We start from the raw sequence: 22,871 nt of genomic DNA, 5'->3' as shown, positions 1-22,871 counted from the left end.
CCGCCTCGGCCCTCGCTCCTGATTGGCCGAGCTGCACACGAGAACAAGCCAATCCGCGCCACTTATATCAATAACGTCATCCACATGTATGTAATCGAACTCGATCATCATCGCACTAATTCTCGCAGGATTAATATTCACTGCACATGCGCAGTCGAGTGCATCAGTGTGAACACCCTGCTTTATTGTGGTAAATTAACCCTTTTTATGGAGATAAACTTAATATGACATTGTCTGCAGTCTTTAAAAAGCACCTGTTCAGTGTCACTGTCTCAGGGTGTGGGATTCAAAGACGTAATGGATCACTGTAGATATAAAATGGTAGAATATTAATAAAAACGTATTGGTTTTCAAATGATCAGCATATAAACACGATTAAATAATCTGTGATCCACATAATTTAAAGTCTCCTTAGACACTTACTTCCTATCATAAGTTGACAAAGATGGCTGCTGGGGATAGCTGTCTCTGGGAGTGTGTTCACTGCCCCTAGTGCACTGTGTGTATGTGTGTGTGTGTTTTCACTGCCACAGCTCGGTTAAATGCGGACAACGCATTTTGTTGCATGTTGTACAATGACAAATAACTGCACATTTCAGCTGCAAAGCTAATGATGCTAACAAACACCAGAAGTGAATAGTCACCCAAATAGCGCAAATCATTTCTGTAAAAATACATCATCAAAAACTCCCTCAAACCACATCCAGTGTCTGAAATTCTCTATTCACTATTCTCTAAATTATTCACTATAATAAACAATTAGGTTTTTAACCAAACAACGCAGTGGATTATGGGTAATGTGCTATCTACTAGTGTCCATGGTTTGTACACTACATTTTGCAGTGCATCGTGGAAGTGCACTAAATATTGTCCACTATGTTTTCAGACCCTACTACAAAATGGAACCCCCAAATAGTGCACTAAATAGAGAACAGGGCACAGTTTTGAACACTCAAATGATGCATTCACTTTATTCACAGGCGTCTTTTATACAGCATATTCAACACACAACTTCCAGAATAGGAGTGATCTAAAATCAGCATTAATGATAGTGATCATCATAAAGTATTGTGGAATCTGATCTGATGTCAGTCCTCTAGTTTCTGACACTGAATAGCAGCCCTAGCACGCGTCACAGCACTTTTGTTTCTCACGTTTGGTTTAGTTTTACAGTTTGAAGTGTCACACTGCCTCGTAAAACACATCAACTCATCCGTGAGACCATTATTAAAATCTGAACAGTTTGAGAGAAATGTTTGAGATGTATTTTTATAGAAATTACTTGGACTATTCGGGTGACTTCCGGTGCTTGTTTTTATAAACCAGGAAACCCATAATTCTGCCCATGTCTTGGCTGATTGACTGCATCTGGGGTCAGTGCGAAATCATGTAAATTAGAATTTTTTCCTTTAATATTCAAATTCAGTGGAGTGCCTGTCATATTGTAGTTTCCCCACCTAGCCACCAGAGGTCACAAATCCACAATACTCAAAAATATTACACTTCCTCTAGTGGCCAAGCAGAGGAACCACAACAGTAAAGAAACGTTTAGTCTTAAGCTTTGTTCTTTCTATTTTACACTTAATCTGTTCTAGCCGAAATATTAGGTGTACTTTTAAAGACTTTTTCTGAAGGAATATGGAATCAGCTGTGGCCTTGAAGTTAGAGAACTAAAGTGCACCTAACCACTAAAACTGCTGTGTGCTCACCGCTAGCGTTTGTAGCTAAAATTGCTAATGTTTTTGTGTTCAGTGCCAGATGACATACATTCGTAGAATCAGTTTCCCCAAAGGGATTAATAAACTCTTCTCCTCAGATTAACAACAAATGTTATGATAAAGGACACACACTAAATATTTTTCTAACAATTTCCTTTTTATTAAAGAAAATGTTACCGCAATAGGCATGTATCAAAATCAGTTTTGGCAAAACATTAGAAACGCTTCTCCTTCACGTTGTTAAAATGTTTGTATTAAAAAACTTTCCACAAAACAGCATTCTTAGTGCAGTCTCAGCCACAGCCTCCTAGCTTTTGCCAGGAGGAAGAAATAATCAGAGAATCTATTGTGACGTCTGTGGAGTCTCACACCCTGTATACACTAGACCCACTCCTGAAGTGCTCTGAGTGAATCAGCTCTTAAATGTCTGTAGTACGTTTACACCTGTTTTTCTATGTGGAAAAACTCAGATATAACCCTGATACTCAACGCACATCGATCCATTCGGTGTACACAGTGTCTAAGAGTTAAAGCACTGGTTTATCGTTGATTATAGAAATAGTTCTCCAAAGACCCATTGGTGTGCTTAAAGGAACACTACATAATATTTATTCTTTAATATTACAGCTTTTTATTTTTCAGCTTTTATTGTGAAGCTTCACAGATCTGTAAAAGGAGACTAGATCCTCTGTTGTTGCTACTCTGGGCTCAGCACTGCACAAACTGCAGTAGGTAATTTTGGAAAAGGGTAGGAAACCTCCACCCCCCTTGATTTTAAGACAGGGGTGTAAGTGTATCAAACTGGAGCAAAAATAGAAATTTTACCTACTGTTACCTACTGTAAAAATCCTTCCTAATACAGGTCAGCGGAGTATCGCAGCGATTATAAAGCGGCAGTTTTTAAGTAAAAATATTATCTAGTGTTACTTTAAATGATTTCTTGCATAATGATTTTTTTACCTTTAGACTGATGAAGAACGTTACATTGCTTTTAGAAGAATTATTTTTAAAGAACCATTCCACAAGGCAATAAATCATTTAATCAAACAAGTGTTTTTTTTATATAGAACTCTAAATAGAACCATTTTCTTTCATCAAGACCCCTCGAAGGACCATATTTCCTCTGGCTGCAGTAATGGGTTTATAATCTAGACCTGAAGGGTATAACTGATTCTAAACCTCCATTCACAGCAGTCTGCTGCTGGAGAATGCACAACGAACCTAGTGTCAGGGAAACTGAAGAAGAGAACACGAGATAAATGTGGTATGCATCCGCCTGAATCTAAAAACCCCTCTCTAAAGGTAAACAGCTGCTGAAAATAGCTGATGCTCTGTGACAGAAGTTTGGTCAAGCAGCTTAGTGCATAGCTTATAGACAAGCTTCTTCATCTGCTCTTTCATTTAAGTCTTCATAAGCACCTTAATAAAGGCTTCACAACCCAAAGAGAGAGCAACTGTCTTTACCAGACAGTCCTTATAAACACTGATTAAAACCTATGGTGACTTTTATAGAGGCTCTGTGAGACCAGAGAAGTGCAGTTTGTCTGCAAACCCACATTGCAAAGGAGAAGTAAAAACTCCACGCAGCATAGTCTGGTGTTAAATGATGTACATCACATGCACAAAGGTTTGTAGATACCTCCTTTAACAAGTTTACCCAGTCACAGTTAGATACACTCTTTGGTGACACTTGCATAACCTGCATAGAAATTGCATTGTTAACAGAAGGGGACGCTCTGAAGCAGCTGGACAAGAGAAGTCACTATGCTCAATGCCAGCTGTGGGCTAGAGGGGTTTTAATGAGCTGCAGCATTGAGCTACAGAGCCACTGATCTGTGTTCTCTGGAGTGATGGAGCTCTACCCAATACTTCAGGGATGATCTGGAGTGGTGTGTGTGATACCTGACCTTACTAAAGTATGTGACTGAATGGCATCAACTCTTCACAGCAATGTAGGGCAAATCATTCCTAGAGGAGGAGAGATTATTACTGCAGTAAAGAGAAACTTGATTAATACCCTTGGTTTCAAAATAAACAAGTGAAGCAGGAGATTACAAACCTTCGGTGACTGCGCATGTGTGTGTAATGACAGTAGTAGTGCGGGTTTATGACACGCCGTGTGTGAGAGAGACAGAGCAATTTACTTACGGCTCACAGTGTAAAGACAGAAACACCGGATTTCCAGCGCTAAGCGCTCCGGTGCACTTGCGTGTGTTCAGTGTGCATGTGTGAGTGGAGGGGGGGGTTAGAGAAAAAGAACCAAGTGGATGTGTGATATATGGCACATAAAACTAACATGTTATTTGTAAAGTTCAGTGTTGAATACAGTATAATGGCACATTAGTTCAAGACAAAACACACTGATCTAACTCTTAGTCAGTGTGTGTGTTGGTTTTCATTCCCTTCAACTCTGTATCAAATACAAAATAAATTAAAGAGAAGCAGGAGGAGAAGTTCTGACAGAAAACGCAGTGTGAGGTATCTCTGTATTGCTCTAAGTTTAGGAAGAAAAGCGTTTTTTTTTTTAAATACAATAAATTATGTTTAAAAATAAGAAATATTAGTGGTTTAATGATGTGCGAGCGTCTGTGTGTGTGTGTGTGTGTGTGTGTGTGTGTGTGTGTATTTGCGTGTGTATGTGTGTTTTCTTGTACTTGTGGGGGTTGGCAGTGCTTCAGTCTATAACCCTCCTTGGCATAGGTACAGTGTGTGTGTGTGTGTGCATATAAATGTCATGGCCCCAGGCCACCCTGAGGTAGAGTTTTGGAGGATGTGCTCTGGGTGGTTTCTCTCAGGTCCTCCTGTTGTAGGTGGGTCCAGTTGTACTTGTTTGAGGTCATGTGACCCAGCATGACACGAGAAAGTGGCGTGTCCGAGAAACGAGACCATTCCAAAAATAGCGGCTCCACCACAAAAGATATGAACCCTATTGGGGGTGAGAGAGAGAGAGAGAGAGAGAGAGTTGTGAATCATATCAATATATATATTGATGAGTTCCACTGCTCCACAGCCCAGTACTGAGTGGCTTTATACTCCTCTAGCCCACACTTCACACTGGCTATGGGAACTTTATGCTTTGTTCCATTTTCCTCAAACGGTGAAGCTAGGAATTGCATCCTATGCCCCAGGTGATCACTGTTAGCTTGGCCCTGGTTAGCATTGTTAGCTATACCAGTTGATAACAGTGTATTGTGCAATATTTTCCACATCCAAACACCATGCAAACGTGATCACACACAGTAGTGGGACAGTACTGTGTGTAGGACTCAATTAATAGACACAAATGCACAAATAGATGCACAAATATACAGTATAATACAGCCATTTTGGATTCTGAACTCAGTGCTGGTAAGGCTCAAGTGGAACACAGTATTTTGTTCATGTGCTCCAATGAATTTAATTCAAACTGTATGTGCACAGTGATTGCACCTAAGAGGAGCTAAATTCTGTCAGGAGAACAGCTGTCTACAAAGAGCTGCATATGCAAGTGTGTTTGACAGATTTACCTATTTGTATTTTAGCCACAGTGTTTGAATTCCTGTCACAAAGGACACTCACATCCAGGTTCTGCTTCCTCTCAATGTCACCTGCGCACACACACAAGAAATTACTCCATGTCACAATCATTTTCTGCAGATGTTATTAATGTATCTTCAATATAATGTTTTTTTAAATGTGTGCGTGTGTGTGTGTGTGTGTGAGAGAGAGAGAGAGGCAGACTGTACCTTGATTAAAAAACTCCTCTGTAACTTTATGGCTCCAGATTGTACTGAGTCTCCAGGGTCTACATGGGTTACAGATATCTGCACACTTCAGAGCCATCTGAGAGAGAGAGAGAGAGATTTAACTGCACACAAAACATTGCGGAAAAGTTTGTGATGAGTGGGTTGAGCTTGGCGGCACGGTGGCGCAGCAGGTAGTGTCGCAGTCACACAGCTCCAGGGGCCTGGAGGTTGTGGGTTCAATTCCCGCTCCGTGTGACTGTCTGTGAGGAGTTGGTGTGTTCTCCCCGTGTCCGCATGGGTTTCCTCCGGGTGCTCCGGTTTTGTGTGTGTGTGTGTGTATACCTGTAGTATAAAGTGTCTGTTCCTGCTGTTGCTCAGGTGAAGGTCTGCTCTGTCCAGATGAGCTCTGAACTCACTCAGGTATTCGTTCTGTCGGCTGATGTCAGTTGCCAGAATCAAAGAACCCAAACGTTTCTCCAGGTTCTGCCTTCAAACACACACACATTTTACATGCAAACTCAGGATAAACACTGACACAGAAACAGTTGTGTGTGTTTGTGTGAGAGTGTGTGTGCACATACCTGTCCTCAGATGGAAAATGGGACAATAGTCTTGATTCTCTCAGCAGATTCACAGCACATTTCCAGTGGTGGTTCTCCAGTATGGATGTGTTCTATAACATATATATAACATGTAAAAACACACACACACAGACACACACAAAAACTTTGGATACAGTATGGTTTGTTTGGCTGCAGAAAGTGAGAATATATGAAGGAATAAAACAAGCTTGTATGAAAAAAAAGGTTTGTAGTGTGTGTGTGTGTGTGTGTGTGTGTGAGTGAATGAGTGAGAGAGAGATGCCTTACATTGTAAAGCGAGGCCAGGTAGTGGTCAGTTTTGATGAAGAAGTTCTGATTGACACCTGGATGATCTAGGTCATGAGTGGCAGCAGCCAATAAACCCAGCAGGATATCACACGATGTCAGAGACTCTGAAAGCTGGGAATACAAACACACAGGAGCACACATACAGGTTTTTGGTCTGATCTGATTTGTGAGTATAGCAGTATTACAGCAGCAGTTATACACCTTTCTCTATTCTTCATATTCACCCTCTTTCTTTCTGTCACCACATACCTAACCATATCTCAGCCCCACACACACACACACACCTGTGGTTCCTGAAGGTAGCAGTACATGGCCTGTGTGACATCAGCAGCGTGGAGAGCGTTGTGATACGGGTTCTGACTGCGGTACGATTCGTGTACCATAACTGTTGATAAAAACAAACAAAATCAGTGTCCTACCATACATTCCATAATTTTACCAGAAAAACCAAGACAACATATCATTGCCGTCAAAGGAAAACTTTGTAGGCCATCTGGGAGCAGGGGTCCAAACATTCTCCTCCAAGCACATTGAGCTACGGTGGCATTTTGTTTGAGGCGATTGGAAAAGAGGCCACGGCTAGTGTCACACGTCTCTGAGGAAGCATGTGCTTCTCACACTCCCAGGCTGGTGACAGTGTGTGTGACTGGGCAAGTCATAAAAAACGGGGTGGAATTGGTGATATCTAATGACTGGGGGAAAAATGTGCAATAAAATTAGTGATGCTCATTAACCAACCAGTAACTTGTGGCCAAGCCATTAAAAAAAGGCAACCCACCAAGGTGCTGGATTACACTCAGACATCAGTAACTCGTGTTACCACATGGCTCCTGGAGTAGGCCCAATTCACTCTCACCACAGACTGCCTCTGATGAGCAATATATCTTTCACCAAACCACAGAGTTTTCCTCACTCACCTGATGCTCCTGGATCTTTGCTTTGATCTGCATTTCTTACAATCAACATTCTCATCCTTTCAGTGGAATCGGTCCCACACAGTTCTTCCTGCTGCTTGCTCAGAGTCAGCTGTAAGCTAATCTTGTGTGGCAAAGCATTTTTGACAAATGTGTATATTATTTTTAACTGTTTAATTCTTTCATTTTCAGTAGCCACTTATTCCTTTTTTGCTTATATCTTTAAACAGTCACTGTGGTGCTGAGACAGAACCGAAATCACAGCAAAACACGCCTCTGCGGTGATGTGTGTGTGTTCACTGTCACAGACGGTTGAAATACGGAAGACACATTTCGTTGTACAATGATAAATAATTGCACATTACATTAACATTCATTTAATTTAGAATGAGGTTAGGACTGCCGTCCTAATTAACATATAAATGCAAGAAAATGCATAAATAGAAATGTAAAATGTAGAAATGCAAAAATCTATTCAGGAATTTCATTAAATATGAATTTGTTTCATGATAAAAATCTATTTATATATTACTTTATTTATTTTACAGTCATTTAACCATTAAATGATTAATGTGTGCGTTTTTACAAAAAATATTATAAGCTTCCATATTATTAGGGTTTCTTTACACAGCCACCAGGTGTGTGTGTGTGTGTGTGTGTGATTCTTGCCTAAAAATTGCCGCAGTTTTAACAGGTCCAGCTGGAACAGATTAATCAGACCGTAGTCGGTGAAGAGGTGAAGGGTTAAATCTACTAAACTCTTCCCTGTATTAAGACAAACACAGTGCATTAGGGGTGTAAATGTTAATCATCCACCTTCACAATACTGTTCTCTCTTAGAATACCCACAGGCTGTATACTTCATATAAAATATATCTGATTTAATTTCAAACCTTTAATACTATTACAGATAACTGCTTTTTTTAGTTAATAATCTGAGTGCACTATAAAACCAAACAGTTGTGGACATATGTTGGAACATTGTGAAGATTTGTTTCTAGATCAGAAAGACCCACCTCCTTTTTATGTTTTTTTTTTTACCTCCACAGTTTATGCAGCTTAAAGCAGCTGATAAAGTTAACTTCTTATAAAGAAATATGTACCAGTTATTGGTCACACTGTACATACAGTATCATTGACTACTGCATTTGTGGAAGAGGAGAGTTTTGAAGTGTCTCTTTCCATTAGCCTTTGGAAGGAAGACAGATGCTTAAGGCCTCTGTTTTTAAACCATTACAGTGAAGCGACTAGATCTCAAACTGAGGACATTTCTCATGGCTGAGATGGTAAAAATATTCTGTGCGGAATCAAGTCAGAATCTGTGATTTATGACTGTGTTGACGAATGAGTCAAGAGTAAACTGTTAATTAACCTGTAGATCAGGTGCCCAGTGGATTTCCCAATGATTGAATAATCCTTGATGAGTTTCCCAGTGCTTGTATTATACACTGACTCACAGCATAGTAACTAACTTATTAAACTGTAGTTTTAGACTTTAATTTTATAGAATATATGAGGGTTGTTATTGTTATGGTAACTGACAGTGGCCTCACCATTCGAGTATCGATCAAACAGGAAGATATCAAAGCTCCAGCTCCTGACTTTCCGCAGTAAACACTGAAAAGGAGAAGTGTCCACCAGTGACAACATTACAATCATTAAACACTGCAAGAGGAGATATTCCTCTATTAAAATCCCTGAAAAAACAAAAGACCCCAGAGATTCCACTATAAAACCACTGATCATATCTACATTTTCTAGCAATTAAAACCAAAATAAGACTAAGCTAAACACTTAAATACATACACAATATGTCCTTAGAACTATTCCTAAAATGTAAGATAATAACAGGTAGTTTGTATTGGAAGGACCCCTATTTTACTGACAGCTGCTACCCCCAAATAATTGCTGCTACACCTCTATGCACATTTCTCACTGAAAATGTTGATGTGCAGCTGTTTCCGAATGTATAATTTTGTCCCACGTTCTTTTAGAGATCACACACACACTGTCCACACTGGGAGCAGTTTAAAGCTATGAATAATAAGGGGGTCTCAACAATCTTCATTTTTGCCATGAATCCTTTTCTCCAATTTAAAGGTTTCGACAGTGTTTTCCTCACCTTGGCCTGGCCGCTGTACTCCCTGTCAAGTGTGTGGAGTGTGTGGAGTGTGTGGTTTCTGTTGAACTGTGAAGAGAGGAAGTTGTTCTGGAAGCTCAGGACACTTCTGACTGGCTTTGCGTCTGTGCGCAAAGAATCCGTCCGCGCTGCACAAACAACACCAAAACACCCTGTTTACAAACACGCAAACAACACCAAAACATCTGTTTACAAACAAGTCACCTCCAGGTAAAGACAATGTACATAAACCTGGCCCATTGCTTTTTGCCCCTGATGCTAGTGTCAGCTTTCAAACTTTGTCTGTATACTTTTGTTTAAGGATTAACTCTGAATGTGTGATGGCTGAAATGTGTGTGAAATCAGGCACACACACACACGCACACCAGGTTTCATGATTTCATTACATTTGTCCCCACAACTCACAGCATTGCATTATTTTGTGAAGACATGTTAAAGGTTGAGGTGGAGCATTTTTGTGTGTGTGTGTGTGTGTGTGTGTGTGTGTGTGTAATCCCATATTTTAAATGACGCTAATGTGATAATGTGTGATTTTAGGTTGGGGCAACATTTTTCTTTATTTGTGTGTGTGTGTGTGTGAACATGTTTGGAGTTGTGTATGTCATCAACATAAAACATATGCTGAAAGAACAATGGTCTTATTTTGCTGTTGTGTGTACTCACACTGTAGTGGTCTGAAGTCGTTACAGTAGTGTGTATCGTGTGTGTGTGTGTGTGCCCGTGTCTGTACTCACACTGTAGAGGTCTGAAGTCGTTACAGTAGTGTGTATCGTGTGTGTGTGTGTATCGTTTGTGTGTGTGTGTGTGTGTGTGCCCGTGTCTGTACTCACACTGTAGAGGTCTGAAGTCGTTACAGTACTGTGTATCTTGTGTGTGTGCGTGTGTCCGTACTCACACTGTAGAGGTCTGAAGTCGGTGCAGTAGTGTGTATTGTGTGTGTGTGTGTGTGTGCCCGTGTCTGTACTCACACTGTAGAGGTCTGAAATCTGAGCAGAAATGTGTCTGATGTTGTCTCTCTGTTCTCTGGTGTCTCTCTTTTCTCACATCTTTCTCATGTCTCTCCTGTTTCTCTGGAGTAAATCCTGTCTGAGCTCTCAACTGAACATCTGCAATATCACAAACAATACACACCCTATTAATATCATTAATAAATCCCTATTAAAATGAAAATTTATAGTTTAATAGAATGTGTATGGATCAATAGCCATATCTCTCTGAGAGAGAGAGAGAGAGAGAGAGAGAGAGAGAGAGAGAGAATACACAGAGAAAGAGAGAGAGAGAGAGAGAATACACAGAGAAAGAGAGAGAGAGAGAGAGAATACACAGAGAAAGAGAGAGAGAGAATACACAGAGAAAGAGAGAGAGAGAGAGAGAGAGAGAGAGAGAGAATACACAGAGAAAGAGAGAGAGAGTTATAATACCAAGCATGCGGATGTAAAGTGCGGTCTGGTCCGAGCTGTCGTATGAAATTGCTCCTCGTCTCTGCGACAGAGTCAAACAAAACAATATGTAAACAACAACAAAAACACGATAATATTTACACAAACAGCCCAGTTTAAAATCTTCTAAAATTGACAAGTTGAAGTTGTGAAAGAGCCTGAGGCCCAATGCCATTGTGGACCAGAGGGGTATAAATCACTCCACACTTGTGGATGTGGAGCAGTGGAACTGTGTTCTCTGTAGAGACAGATCTCATCCATTACACCTGGAATCAGCTGGAGTGGTGTTTCTGACCCAGAGCTAATAATCAGAGCCACAGTCCACTCTATTGGGTCTGTTCCCTGAATAAATCAATATTTACACCGTAGAACACCTTTAGAATAGGTTTGTGCTACCATCTTAATTCATATCAAACCAGATTCATCAGCTCGTAGTGTAAACACCTTTGATCTAAATATAGAGCCGCTTAACATAAGATTCAGATTCAGATATAGAACATATCAATTCTTATATATTCAACAAGATTTTCTACATCTAAAGCCAACACTGTAATTTAAACTATAATTCACAGACACATTAACCCGACCAGACGAACACATCAAAGCTACACCTACAGGCTTCAACTTTTTACAAAACCTTTGTTTGAATGCTTGGGATTATCCAGAAAAAAGGTCACAACATTTCCCTGTTTGAAAGTGTTTTTCTTAATATAAATGAACCATAACTAATCTTTTCCTCTGAGCTCCTGAAGTAATTTGCTTTCTTTAGATCATATTTCATAACAGACACAGAAAGTAGTAACAAGTGGAGACTTTGTTTGGGATAAACCATTCCTGTATATTATATTATCCGCTGGCTTTATTTACAATGTAATGGGGCTCTGGACTTTGTGTGTGGACAGAGATAATATCCCTGTTCTCCCACAACATTCAGTCGTATCAGACCATCACCTCATCTAACGTCAGAATGTACGTGTATCCCCACAATATCATGTCAAACATCCTAATAGCAATAAGATTAATCCTAGGTTATGAATATAGTAATGAATACTTCAGCATGGAGCCTAGTGTCCTTTAGGTGACCTTCACACAGCAGGTAAAACGGCCCAAATCCAATCTGTTTCTTCAGATGTGACATTGTGGTGTCATTTGTGTCTAGCACAAATCGCACTGAATCTGACTGTTTAAAATCAGATTTTTGGCATTTTCAAACATGGTACTGTGACTCATGTGATTTTACATCACTCTGACCGCTGAGAATGATCCACTTTAATTTGAGGATAATTTCGGAAACTTCTATTAAAGTGTTTTTTATGAAGTTGCTTAAAATGTGGATCATGGAAATTAACTCATTTTGCCCATGCATTTGGTCTCCTCTTCTTTGCAGAACTCATGTTTGTGTGAGACCCTTGAAATAAAGGGTCTTTACTGATACAGCACTGCAGTTAGGTCCCATTCCTTCAATTCATAACCAAGGGGATTTGTATGAAACAGACAAACATCGTCTTCTGTTCCTTCTGCTCGGAGCCTGAAGCACTGTCCTTTTGTGCGTTCGGCTCAGTTTAGGAGCGTGATCTGTTCACATTGATCTCAGATATAGCTCACATTTTAGATACAGTGTGAACAGCAGAACAAAGAAATCAGAATTGGTCATGAAATCAGAGCCTTATTCTCCTTCAGGAAACACTCCTTTTTAAACAAACCCTTCGACGTGGATATGACATTTACTTAAGGAAATATTACCAGATATAACCACGCTTCTGTCGACAACAATAAACACCTCCCTCAGCCTTGGCTATGTACCAAAAGTGTTTAAATTAGAAGTGATTAAAGATGACATTCATGATTTTAATCAAAAAACACTTCTTATAAAACTCTGAGGACTTTTCCTCACTATTTGCAGCTCTTCGGTCTGTTTGTAAGTTTGAAATGTGTTTACGAAGCCACAGTGTCTGTAAATTAATGAGTCTCAGGCTGACATGACAGCCTCTTTCTCTCTCTCTCCTAATGGCCGAGAAAAGGCATCTGGAGTTTCTTAGACAATGGTGAGAGCTCCAAACGAACAGAGAAAAGCACAGACCTATGACCATACCGTCTATATACATAAAATGTATTCATCTCCACACTCAGATACAGTGCTGTATCACGACACAGTCAAACAACTAACATGGCACAGTGTTAGATTAGTGCCACAGTAGTTCTGTATGCATCAGGGTTAAATACACACACACACGTACGCACACACTAAATGCTGCAGTTTGTCTTTAGACTCTGTACTTGAAGGAGACAGAAATGTAAATACAAATGTAAATGTACAATAAATAATAGGCCTATTTACTTAATGATCTCACTCTCTCTCTCACACACACACATACACACACACACACTGTGTGTATGTTAACACCAACTCATTTAGGGAAGTAAGTATCAGTGACCTTTGAGTGTGAGAGAGAGAGAAAGAGAGAGAGAGAGAAATAGAGAGAGAGAGAAATAGAGAGAGAGAGAGAGACTGTCAGTTAGACAGACGTCTATTTGTTTGTTCATTTCATTCTCAAATATGATGCAAATACAATAACTAATAACTCCCAAACATTCAAATAAAACCAAATTAAGAATCCAGCTGCAACCCACGACTTACAATATTCAGTTTGAGCTTTACATCTAAAAATTCCAAAAACAAAGATAAAATATTCCTGTGCTGTGGCGCTTGTCTGTGGCAGGGCACTTATAGAATTCCACTGTTGTTGGTGCAAACCGTGCACTACTACAGTTTACTAGAGTGTGAGGTCTCTATTGGAAAAAACATACAAAAATAACATAGTTGTGTTTCAAAACAATAATCACACCTTTTCTGAACAGCACTTCTTTTTTACACAGTCCTCTACTTCACATTCACATAAACTCTTAACATGGATAAAAATAAAAGCCCCCGCAGACACAGCCAATGAGAGAATGTGCACATGCTTTTGCTTTGCTTGTGCCTTCGGCTGAACCTTTCAGTGCTCTCTCTCTCTCGCTCTTTAAAACAAACACTGTTCTCTACACACAAAGACACAGACGCTACAGTAAAAACCATGTAAAAGCTCAGAGGTAACATACAGAACCTAATAAATACTAACTCAGTTACACGCAGCTGGATATTATTCTGATATTTATGCCACTGCCCTGATGTTTCCTCAAAGATTCAAGTTATCATGCTGTGTTTAAATCTTCTGCGTTCTGTGTGTAATTTATAGTTGTATGAGAGACATTAACTAGACACTAGTCTATAGCAGAGGTCCTTAAAAAAAACACTAGGCAGTGACACAGAAGGTTTTGTGTGAATCACTCTGTATCTGCTGAATTTTAGAAAAGTGCTGTACAGAGGATTAATTTCCTAAACTGATAGACGATGTTTCTCTTTCACCTCCTGAATGTGCGGCTCGAATGGACAGATCCACCATAGATCTGGCATTTTCTCTTCATTTTGTCACAGGACATGGGTGACTTGCATAACTGGGATGTCACCGTTAATGCCGAATGATATATACACTGGTTTTGGAGGGGAATGCTGCCATTTAGACAATGTCTTTTTCATTAAATAATTGCAAGTAAATGAGTCCGGATGATAAACTACTTCTGACCTGTCACACACTGAAAAACAATTGGTTCCTCTTGGAAAAAACAAAAATAAATAAATAATAATAATAAAAAAACACAATAACGGAGACCCTGACTTCCTTAGCAGCTGAAACCCGATAATAATCAAAAATGGAAAAACGGAAAAATGGTGTGTGTAAATGTGCAGTCTGTAAATGTGTGTGTGAGATGTAAAGATGTAAGAAAATGCATGTAAGGATTGTGCAGTGTGTGTGTATGTGTGTCAGTTAGAGATAGTTCCACTTGTCTCTGTGCTCTTCCTGCTGAGGGGCTGTTGTCCTTTTACTTCATAACAAGAGCCAATGTGTGTGTGTGTGTGTTTAAATGTGTGGATGCAATTGTTTACCCAGGGGCATGTAGTAGCAAGTAATATTTACTCAAATACATGCTTTCACATAGAACACAAATACGTATTATATCTTGAACACGCTTGCCCTTGTGCAATGGGACGCTGTGTTTGTGTTGCTTCATAAAAAAAAAAACGTTATGCCACTGAACCTGGAGTTTCTGCTTTTTAATTTAGACCAAAATGATCCAGAAAGTGAAGAACTGACTGGTACATACTTCAGTTCCTGTGCTGAGAGATGCTGGATGTTCTGAGAGGTTCCACTGAGCACAGCTCACACTTTTACTGCAGTGCCGCAGGACGTTTACTGCAAGGAGTTGGACACTGCACAGAGGCTCAGTCCAGGTCCCTTTGTTTCAGAACTGCCCTGAGGCCGTACCATGTGTCAATATTAAAGGGAATTACGTGAGGCTGCACTTCCGGCTTCTTTACCTTCTCCTCCACACTGATTTATGTATCGCAGCTCGTGTCTGTATCTTTGTCAACTTGTAGTTTACTACATCACTTGTACACAGCAGCTGTCCTTCACACTGTGTGAGTTTCATGGAATAATCTTTTTACATTGAAGGCTGCGTCATAAAATCTGTCTGCATCAAAAATCCATGATAAAACGAGATTCTGGGAAATGGAAGTTTAGACTCCCTGAAGTACACTTCTGTGCATGGTTTTGTTCCAACACTGAAGATACACTACCTTTCTCCCTCATGGGCATGGAGAACTTAGGCTCATGCGCCGCTGCTCTGTCCCCTGCATCCCTAAAAGATTCATGCACATCCACAAACTTAAAAAAAAACTCTAAACCACAAGGTCTCTAAACTAAACCGTTTCCTCTTAACTGAAGGCCACCGACACGGCATCCTCCACGAGAAGCTTCCACAGGATCTCAGAACATTTCTGTAAGGATCTGATCACCACAAACAACACCAATGTCCTCAAAGTCAAACACATTTCACTGTTACACCCCTCTGTCCCACGCCTGGCTCGGGCATGGTGACCTTTCTGTGTCTCACCTTATTGAGCTCTCTAGGAGCCGGTCCTCCAAACAGCACAGCGCTGGAGGAAACGCAGATGGCTCCGCGGCGGCTCAGGACGTGCTTCGGTACCGTCCGGTCCAGCGGCAGCACCGGGAGCTGGTAACACACTTCCATTAAACAGGCGGAGGATGCGGCGCGAGCCTCGGTCAGATCACAGCGGGCAGCGAGCGGCACCGGGACCCCACACGGGCTCTGGATCCATCTAAAGTCTTTGCTGAAGCGGCCCTCGGCGGAAAGCTTGGGTTAGTGCAAAACCTCCCGCGTGCCCCGCGCGCTCGCGCTCACAACCGCCGACCGTTCGCGCAGCCCGTGGCGTGCTCCTCTCTGGCCCATATTTTAGTCGCGAGAGGCTTCAAACAAGAGCAGGCCGCGCAGCAAGACACATCACACCTCTTTCTCTCTGTCTCATACAGACACACACACGCTCTCTCTCTCTCTCTCTCTCTCACACACACTCTCTCATACAGACTCTCTCTCATACAGACACACACTCTTTCTCATAGACTCTCTCTCTCTCTCACACACACACATACTCTCTCTCTCCTTACTCTCTCTCTCCTCCAAACCCACCTCCGATGAATCCGCGAGTTAAGGTAGACCCCGCCGATGTAGAAGTGGGTCGCCGACACACACACCACAGTGTCGAGTTAACAACAGCACGAGCAGAGTTCTAGCACACGCGCGCGCCACGCTACATGTTACTGACGTAAACAAAGAAACAATTGAAAGACGCATGCGCTGCGAAGAACGGTCGAGATCGAGTTGTTGGGTACGGGACACACACACACATTTACACACACTCCTAAACAAAACCACTGACACGGGGCGGGGCCTGTGGTCAAAGTCCCAGCCCTGTCCTACACCGCCTTCTCTTATTGGCCACCACGCGGACGGGTTCTCGCAGAGAAGCAGCCGATTGGCTGCGGAGAGCAGCTCCATGAGGGGATGATAAAGCAGTAAAGAGGAATTCTGAGTAAAGGGGGAGGGGGAGGGCTGCCCTCTCTATCCGGGACACCGCTGTTTACTAAGAATCTATAATGTGTCCAAATGTTTGTAGACACCCCTCTATAGTTAAAGGCCCCTGCTGCTTTAAGCAGCACCCGTTGTGTATCAGGTTTATGCAACATGAAATTAAATGGAAGCAGCTGCACATGAGCATTAAATCACCATTCCCATTGCCTAAAGTCCACTAGAGGGGAAGTGTGCTGAATGGTGGGTGTGCTGACCGAGATCTGTGGTGCATTTTCTGTGCGTTTAATGGAAGTGTTTGTCCAGTTTATTCCAGCACAATGCTGCTCAGAGGACCAGCTCCAAGACGGCAAAGTAAAGTGAGACAAAGATAAGGCACACAGAGTATGGGTCTAATGTGTTTAAGAAAACCCAGTGTCAGTAAAAAAAAACAAAAAAACAAAAACAAAGGGGCTCAGTCAGACAATGCTAGGCTTCCTCTCTCTGCTCATGGCAGAAAAACGGCAGAGCACTCCAAACATTGAAAATCATGAAAATTGATGAGGATGTTGCTTTATACCTGCTCCATGGGTGGGTAATATTGACTTATTTTTGCTTTATCTGATTATTTAGTTTGGAACTGACTCTAAATTCAGGAGAGCACTAACTGCATGAAAGTAAACGCAGAGCGAAAGTGCTACAAAACTAAACAGCACGAGTTACACATGAGTTTCTGTGGGAATTCCAACAGTTACAAGTTACACAGCTGCATAAACATAAAAGTCATTTCTTCAAACACACTGTTCCACATTAAAAGACGCAGAGCTTCTGAGCGTAAACAAACCAGAGAGAACTGCAATCCCCCCAATCATAGACATTGCCTTAAAGTGCCCTATAACTACTAACCCCACTAACCACAACTGCTCCCTGGGCACTAGGGATGGATGGGCAGTGCTCCACCCAGAGACACATTTGAGCCAAATCTCACTTCTGACTTGTTCAGCTCAGTTATAGCAATGGGAAGTATTGCGTGGGAGGGATATTGGCCAAATGTCATGAGCTGAGCTTGATTTGTATTAACGTATGTGTTGTGTTGGTCAAACGTGCCAAATTTTGACATCTTGCTCATATGTGTTAGCCCTTTGACTGAGTTGAGTTAGCTTAGCCTGGTTCAACACTGTCATTCCAGGCCAAATGTAGGCCATAACATAACTGGCCCGAAGGTGGCACATCTGCAGTTATGTTAACAGCATTTTCTCGTGTGATGCAGCTACGTCCATAACCTCTGGGATGGAGTGGGGTTTGTGATCCAAACCTAGTCATCCAACATCGGCAGCCAACATTTTGATGCTTATGTGACTCTTCACAGCAATATTCCAGTATCCAGCATAAAGTCTTCCCATTGGATTAGGGAATGTTATTCATTTGTGTTGTGCTGGAATGAGGGAACGAAGCACAGGAGTTGTGCTGTTCTGTGGAAAACGGTTTTACTGTGAATATGATTACAACATTAAACTCCAAGCATTACCTTAATTTATTATTTTAACAGCAGCCTGTTACTGAGTAAACTGCTGTAGGTTTCAAACACATGTATCTGACACGTGCACTAAAACACACACACACACCGCAGAGAGAGAGAGTAGTCAGTCAAGTTTCTGGAAGATCATTTTTTTAAGATAAAACTGTCACAGGTTCATGTTTATCATTCTGGGAGCTTGTTAGATTCAGTTTCAGATGTGCACTGTTTCAGAAAGCAGAGTTTCTCAGTTAATACAGATAACTTTAGCTCAGAGTTGAGCACTGTTGAATACAAATGTCCCTCAGCTCTTTTCCTGTTTGCACACATTTGACTTGAGGCTTAAGTTATCTGGCTAAACTGGGAAATCCTGTTTTGTACAACACCCCCTGGTCTTTTCATAAGAACAGAAGAGAACAGAGCAAGAGCAAAGACGGGACTTTGTTGAACTCATGTATTTTTGTACTGCTATGGTTTAATATTTATCCATATGTATCTGCCTGAAATAAAGGAAGCGCACAGTGGCATGACAGTAATGTCGCTACTGCACAGCTCTGGGGCTTGTTCTTCACCTCGAGTCACTGTCTGTGTGGATTCTGGCGTGTCCTCGGCCCAGTGCTGGTCCAGGGACAAGGTCGAATGGGAGTGTTGTTTCAGGAATTGCATTGGGCATTAAACATCTGCCAAGTTGGTTGAGCCACAGTTGTGACCACTCAAGGGAGCAGGTGAAGGAGGAATCATATGCCTGTGTCCACATTCTGACCCTGTTCGCTTGAAACCATCACCTGATCTCACCAATCCAAAGTCATAAAGTCATTAATGACCTAATCTTTACACAGTGTCATTGTGTCCCCCTCCAGGCTTTTTCCATTCATCAATCGATTCATCCGTCCATTTACAGCTCTATCTTTTCATTGATTAATATGCTGCTTTCTCATGACGCTGTGGAACACTATTTGTCTGGAACGGAAACTATACAATCACTGTACTGTCATTGCATTGTCCTTGGACTATTACTATGATATAACTGTAATATCACTGTAATATCACTGGATTATCAGTGTACTGTCATTGTACTACCACTGAGCTACACTTTAAATTTTAATAAATATTAATATAAACAGTACAGAGTGTTGGATTTCACTCCTCTCTCTATATATTTCATATTACACTACATTATACAACACTATATTATATTGTATATACTATAACACACATTACTAATCAATTTGGCTCTACTCTGCTTTTTATTATCCATTAGACAAATTTGGTACCTGGAACAGGGTACTTTTTAGTTCGTTTGTGGTTCCAAGCTTGAGTAGAGACTACACGTAACATGTAAACCTTGAAGAGCATTGGTTGGGCAGAGTCATTGTCAATCTCAGTGAAATGCAGACGTCCAGCACCAACTCTCCATCTGTAAAATCTCCAGCTGAAGCAGAGATCACATTTGTTTTTATCTGACTCACGACGGCAGCTCGTAAAATTACACCGTGGGCCCAAATTGGTGAAGTTGCAGTTACTTTTATATCTGAGGTAATAGCTAAATCCTATGCTTGCACCTGTCCCCTCAATACTGCTCCAAACCTACTTCTTAAAACATACATCTCAGTTCTCTCTAGCCCTATTTCTCATGTCATTAATATGTTTTTGTCTCGGGTCATGTCCCTGTGGGCCTTAAAACATTTACCATCACACCCATTCTTAAAAAATCTGGTCTGGACACTTAGCCAACCTTGATCATTACCGACTAATTTCTAAATTTCTCTTTTTAGCTAAGCTGTTAGAAAGGGTGGCGGCCAATCAACTGCTGTCATTCCTGATGAACAACACTCTTTTTGAGCCCTGCTGCATGTTTTAAACAGTTAATCACAACATACTTATCTCCTGCCTCACAGCTATTGGCATTAATGACGCTGTCCTTTCCTGGTTAATTTTCTACTTTACCAGTAGATTTCACTTTGTTGCCCTAGGTAAAATTAAATCCTCCCCTAGAGCTGTTACACAAGGATTTCCCCAAGGATCAATCTTAGGCCCGTTGCTGTTCATCATTTATATGCTAGCGCTTTGTCAGATCATCCACAGCAATGGTTTTAATTTCCACTGTGTGCCAACAACCCACAGACCTCTTTGCCATGATAAACTGCATTTGTGATCTTAGACAATGGATGCACGCTAACATTCTGAAACTCAACACAGATAAAACTGTCTTCCTGTCAAAGTCTTGCTCATTGACCAAAAGTCCACATTAACAAAACCCTCAGATGTCACCCTTAGCATTGATGGCATGACTGTAAACTTGTCTCAACTGGTTCATAATCTATGTATACTTTTCGACTCCTTCCTTTCCCTTAAGCCTCATATTTGGGCCCTGATCAAAAGTCCTTTTGTCTACCTTTGTGATATTGCCCGCATGTGCCCTATGCTCTCAGATAAATATGTAGAAATACTGGTTCACCACATCCCATTTCTGCAACTCCTTCTTCATTGGATTCAAAACAAAAGCATACATTCCCTTCAGGACATTCAGAACTCTCCTGCCAGAGTTCTCTCATATTCTGAAAAGTCAGTTTATAATCTCCCCTGTTCTTCATCATCGACACTGACTACCTGTCCCACTCAATATTAGGTTTAAAATTCACCTGCTGACATACAAATCTACTTGGTCTGGCACTCAGTCTATTCTTCTGTATTTTACACCCCTACTGTTCTGCAAGATCACTCAGGTCTCCGGATAGTGGTCTTTTGTCAAAGTCTATATTCAGATTCGTTTCTGCTGGTGGTAGAACATTCAGAATTATGGAGCCCAAGCTTTGGAATGTTTTACTGCATTCACCTTTGCTCTTCATTTTCTTCTTTCAAATCTCAGCTAAATTACCTACCTCTCCTCTCCTCCTCTTAAGGCCCCTCCCACAAACACCATGTTGAATGTTGTGTGGTTCAACATTTCAAAGTAGAAGCACTGGACTTTAGTGGAGTAGTGATGCACACTACTGTCCCCACAATGCAATACGAATGGGAAAATGAGTCACGTCTAGGAATGAGAGAGAGAGAGAGAGAGAAAAGCCAGACAAAAATGAGAGTGCAGTAGACAAAATATATAAGTATATAAATATCTGTAGATTGCAGTGATAAATGATGTTAGCCCTTTATTTTGTGTACTAACCTGCCACAACCGTACTATTCAGTTTAGTATAGAGTATAAAACATAAACACGATTTACAAACCTTAAATTTACTTAAGGGATTTTTTTTTGCGAAAAATGACACACATTAGTTATTTATTTCTGCCTCAGTTTTGGAAATGAGAACGTGTTCATCATAGCGCCCCCTGGTTTGTCGGATTGTCAGAGAGAATGGGAAAGTGGACCATGAATTCCTCTGGTGTGCACTGAGTAAACACTGACGCCTAGTGGGCAGAATACGCTACTACGCAGTGACACTTAACTAAAGCCTTCGATCATAACTGCCCTGTCCCAATTCATGCCATACGCCCCACGATGACTTCCTTGAAACGTATATTTTATTATATTGTGGATGGATGAGCAGGTTTTCACGTCGCCAGAGAATTGAGGCCAGACACTTCGTCTCACGTCCCCTCTAATATGCCATTATCGCTTAAACACAAAGACTAACGCACTATTTTATCGACTAGGGAGAAACCGACGTTTTAATAGCAACAGACTTTTGTTGGAGTTGTCTGAATGTAATCAGTAGTCTAAGTCTTCTTGTTCTGTTTTCATACTTTGATATGAAGTGTAAACAGAACATTATCCAGAATGTAAAGAACAGTCTGGCCTACACCTACATGTCAAAACAAGCTAAATAGTTTTCATCCTAATTTCTGACTTTAAAAACTTCAGCACCATCAATCTTAATAAAAAAACTAATTAACAAAAATAAATACATAAATAATAATAATAATTATTTCCAATCTGTTTATTTTTCCTCAATGTTTTGAGTTTCTTGTTGTTGGTTTATTTGTGAAACCTGTAGTTTATTTATACCCCTTTCACACATGCACTCTAACCTCGACATTTTCTGGAGTTTACCTGGAGGAGTTGTACGTTTGTACACAAACACCCATAAATATTTGTCCTGGACTTATACATCTATCCCCCTAGAAAAGGCTCCGGGTAAAGTCTGAGTAAGTGCATGTGTGAATAGCGCCGTTAGTATCCCTGAGTATCTCTTGCACACGCTGGAGTGGCACCGTCCCATGCCTAAAGCACGCAGAACATTCCTAGCTGCGAGAAACTGTAAGGACCACTCTGGGAAATCTCAGTTTCCCTGGAGTTTCTCCAGAGTTCTTAAGTGAAGGCGGCTTTAGAGAGCAGTGCATGAAGTCCGAGAAGGGGGCGCCCGTGAACACACTTCTTGGGGAAAATGAAAGAACCCGGACACCCTAAAATCTTACGCCCGTTAGGGCAGAGTCCAGCCAAGATTAGTGTTGGGGGGTGGTTTTAACATTTAATAATAATAAGGAGGGCCTCACTGTGCTTTGGAACAAGTCTAATTTGCATATAAAAACACAAGCCACGTGATTCTTTTTTTGCAGAAGTT

At 41.0% G+C, this 22,871-nt stretch overlaps 1 protein-coding gene across 3 annotated transcripts; it reads right to left on the bottom strand.

Annotated features, from left to right (window-relative positions):
* Nucleotides 1–1,899: 1,899 nt before the first annotated feature.
* On the bottom strand, nt 1,900–21,312 carry LOC136679690 (high affinity 3',5'-cyclic-AMP phosphodiesterase 7A-like). 3 transcript variants are annotated; one of them, XM_066658351.1, is made up of 13 exons: nt 21,192–21,312; nt 10,809–10,869; nt 10,356–10,493; nt 9,370–9,539; nt 8,801–8,864; nt 7,917–8,012; nt 6,618–6,718; nt 6,313–6,444; nt 6,025–6,116; nt 5,786–5,930; nt 5,444–5,540; nt 5,225–5,305; nt 1,900–4,644 (listed from the first exon to the last, which is right to left on the bottom strand). In XM_066658351.1, exons 2-13 carry the CDS (start codon nt 10,813–10,815, stop codon nt 4,451–4,453), a joined length of 1,317 nt encoding a protein of 438 aa, XP_066514448.1. In that variant the 5' UTR covers nt 10,816–10,869; nt 21,192–21,312; the 3' UTR covers nt 1,900–4,450. The 3 variants fall into 3 exon arrangements, with proteins under 3 accessions (XP_066514448.1, XP_066514446.1, XP_066514447.1); XM_066658349.1 differs by lacking the exon at nt 21,192–21,312 and adding an exon at nt 15,822–16,674; XM_066658350.1 differs by lacking the exon at nt 21,192–21,312 and adding an exon at nt 15,822–16,674 and having other exon boundaries at nt 9,370–9,515.
* Between the last annotated feature and the right edge of the window lie 1,559 nt (nt 21,313–22,871).

The sequence above is a fragment of the Hoplias malabaricus genome, chromosome Y (assembly GCF_029633855.1).
Source record: "Hoplias malabaricus isolate fHopMal1 chromosome Y, fHopMal1.hap1, whole genome shotgun sequence".
Classification (NCBI taxonomy): Eukaryota; Metazoa; Chordata; class Actinopteri; order Characiformes; family Erythrinidae; genus Hoplias; species Hoplias malabaricus.
Note: the sequence above shows the minus strand (reverse complement) of the source record. Positions and strands in the feature narration are given on the sequence as shown.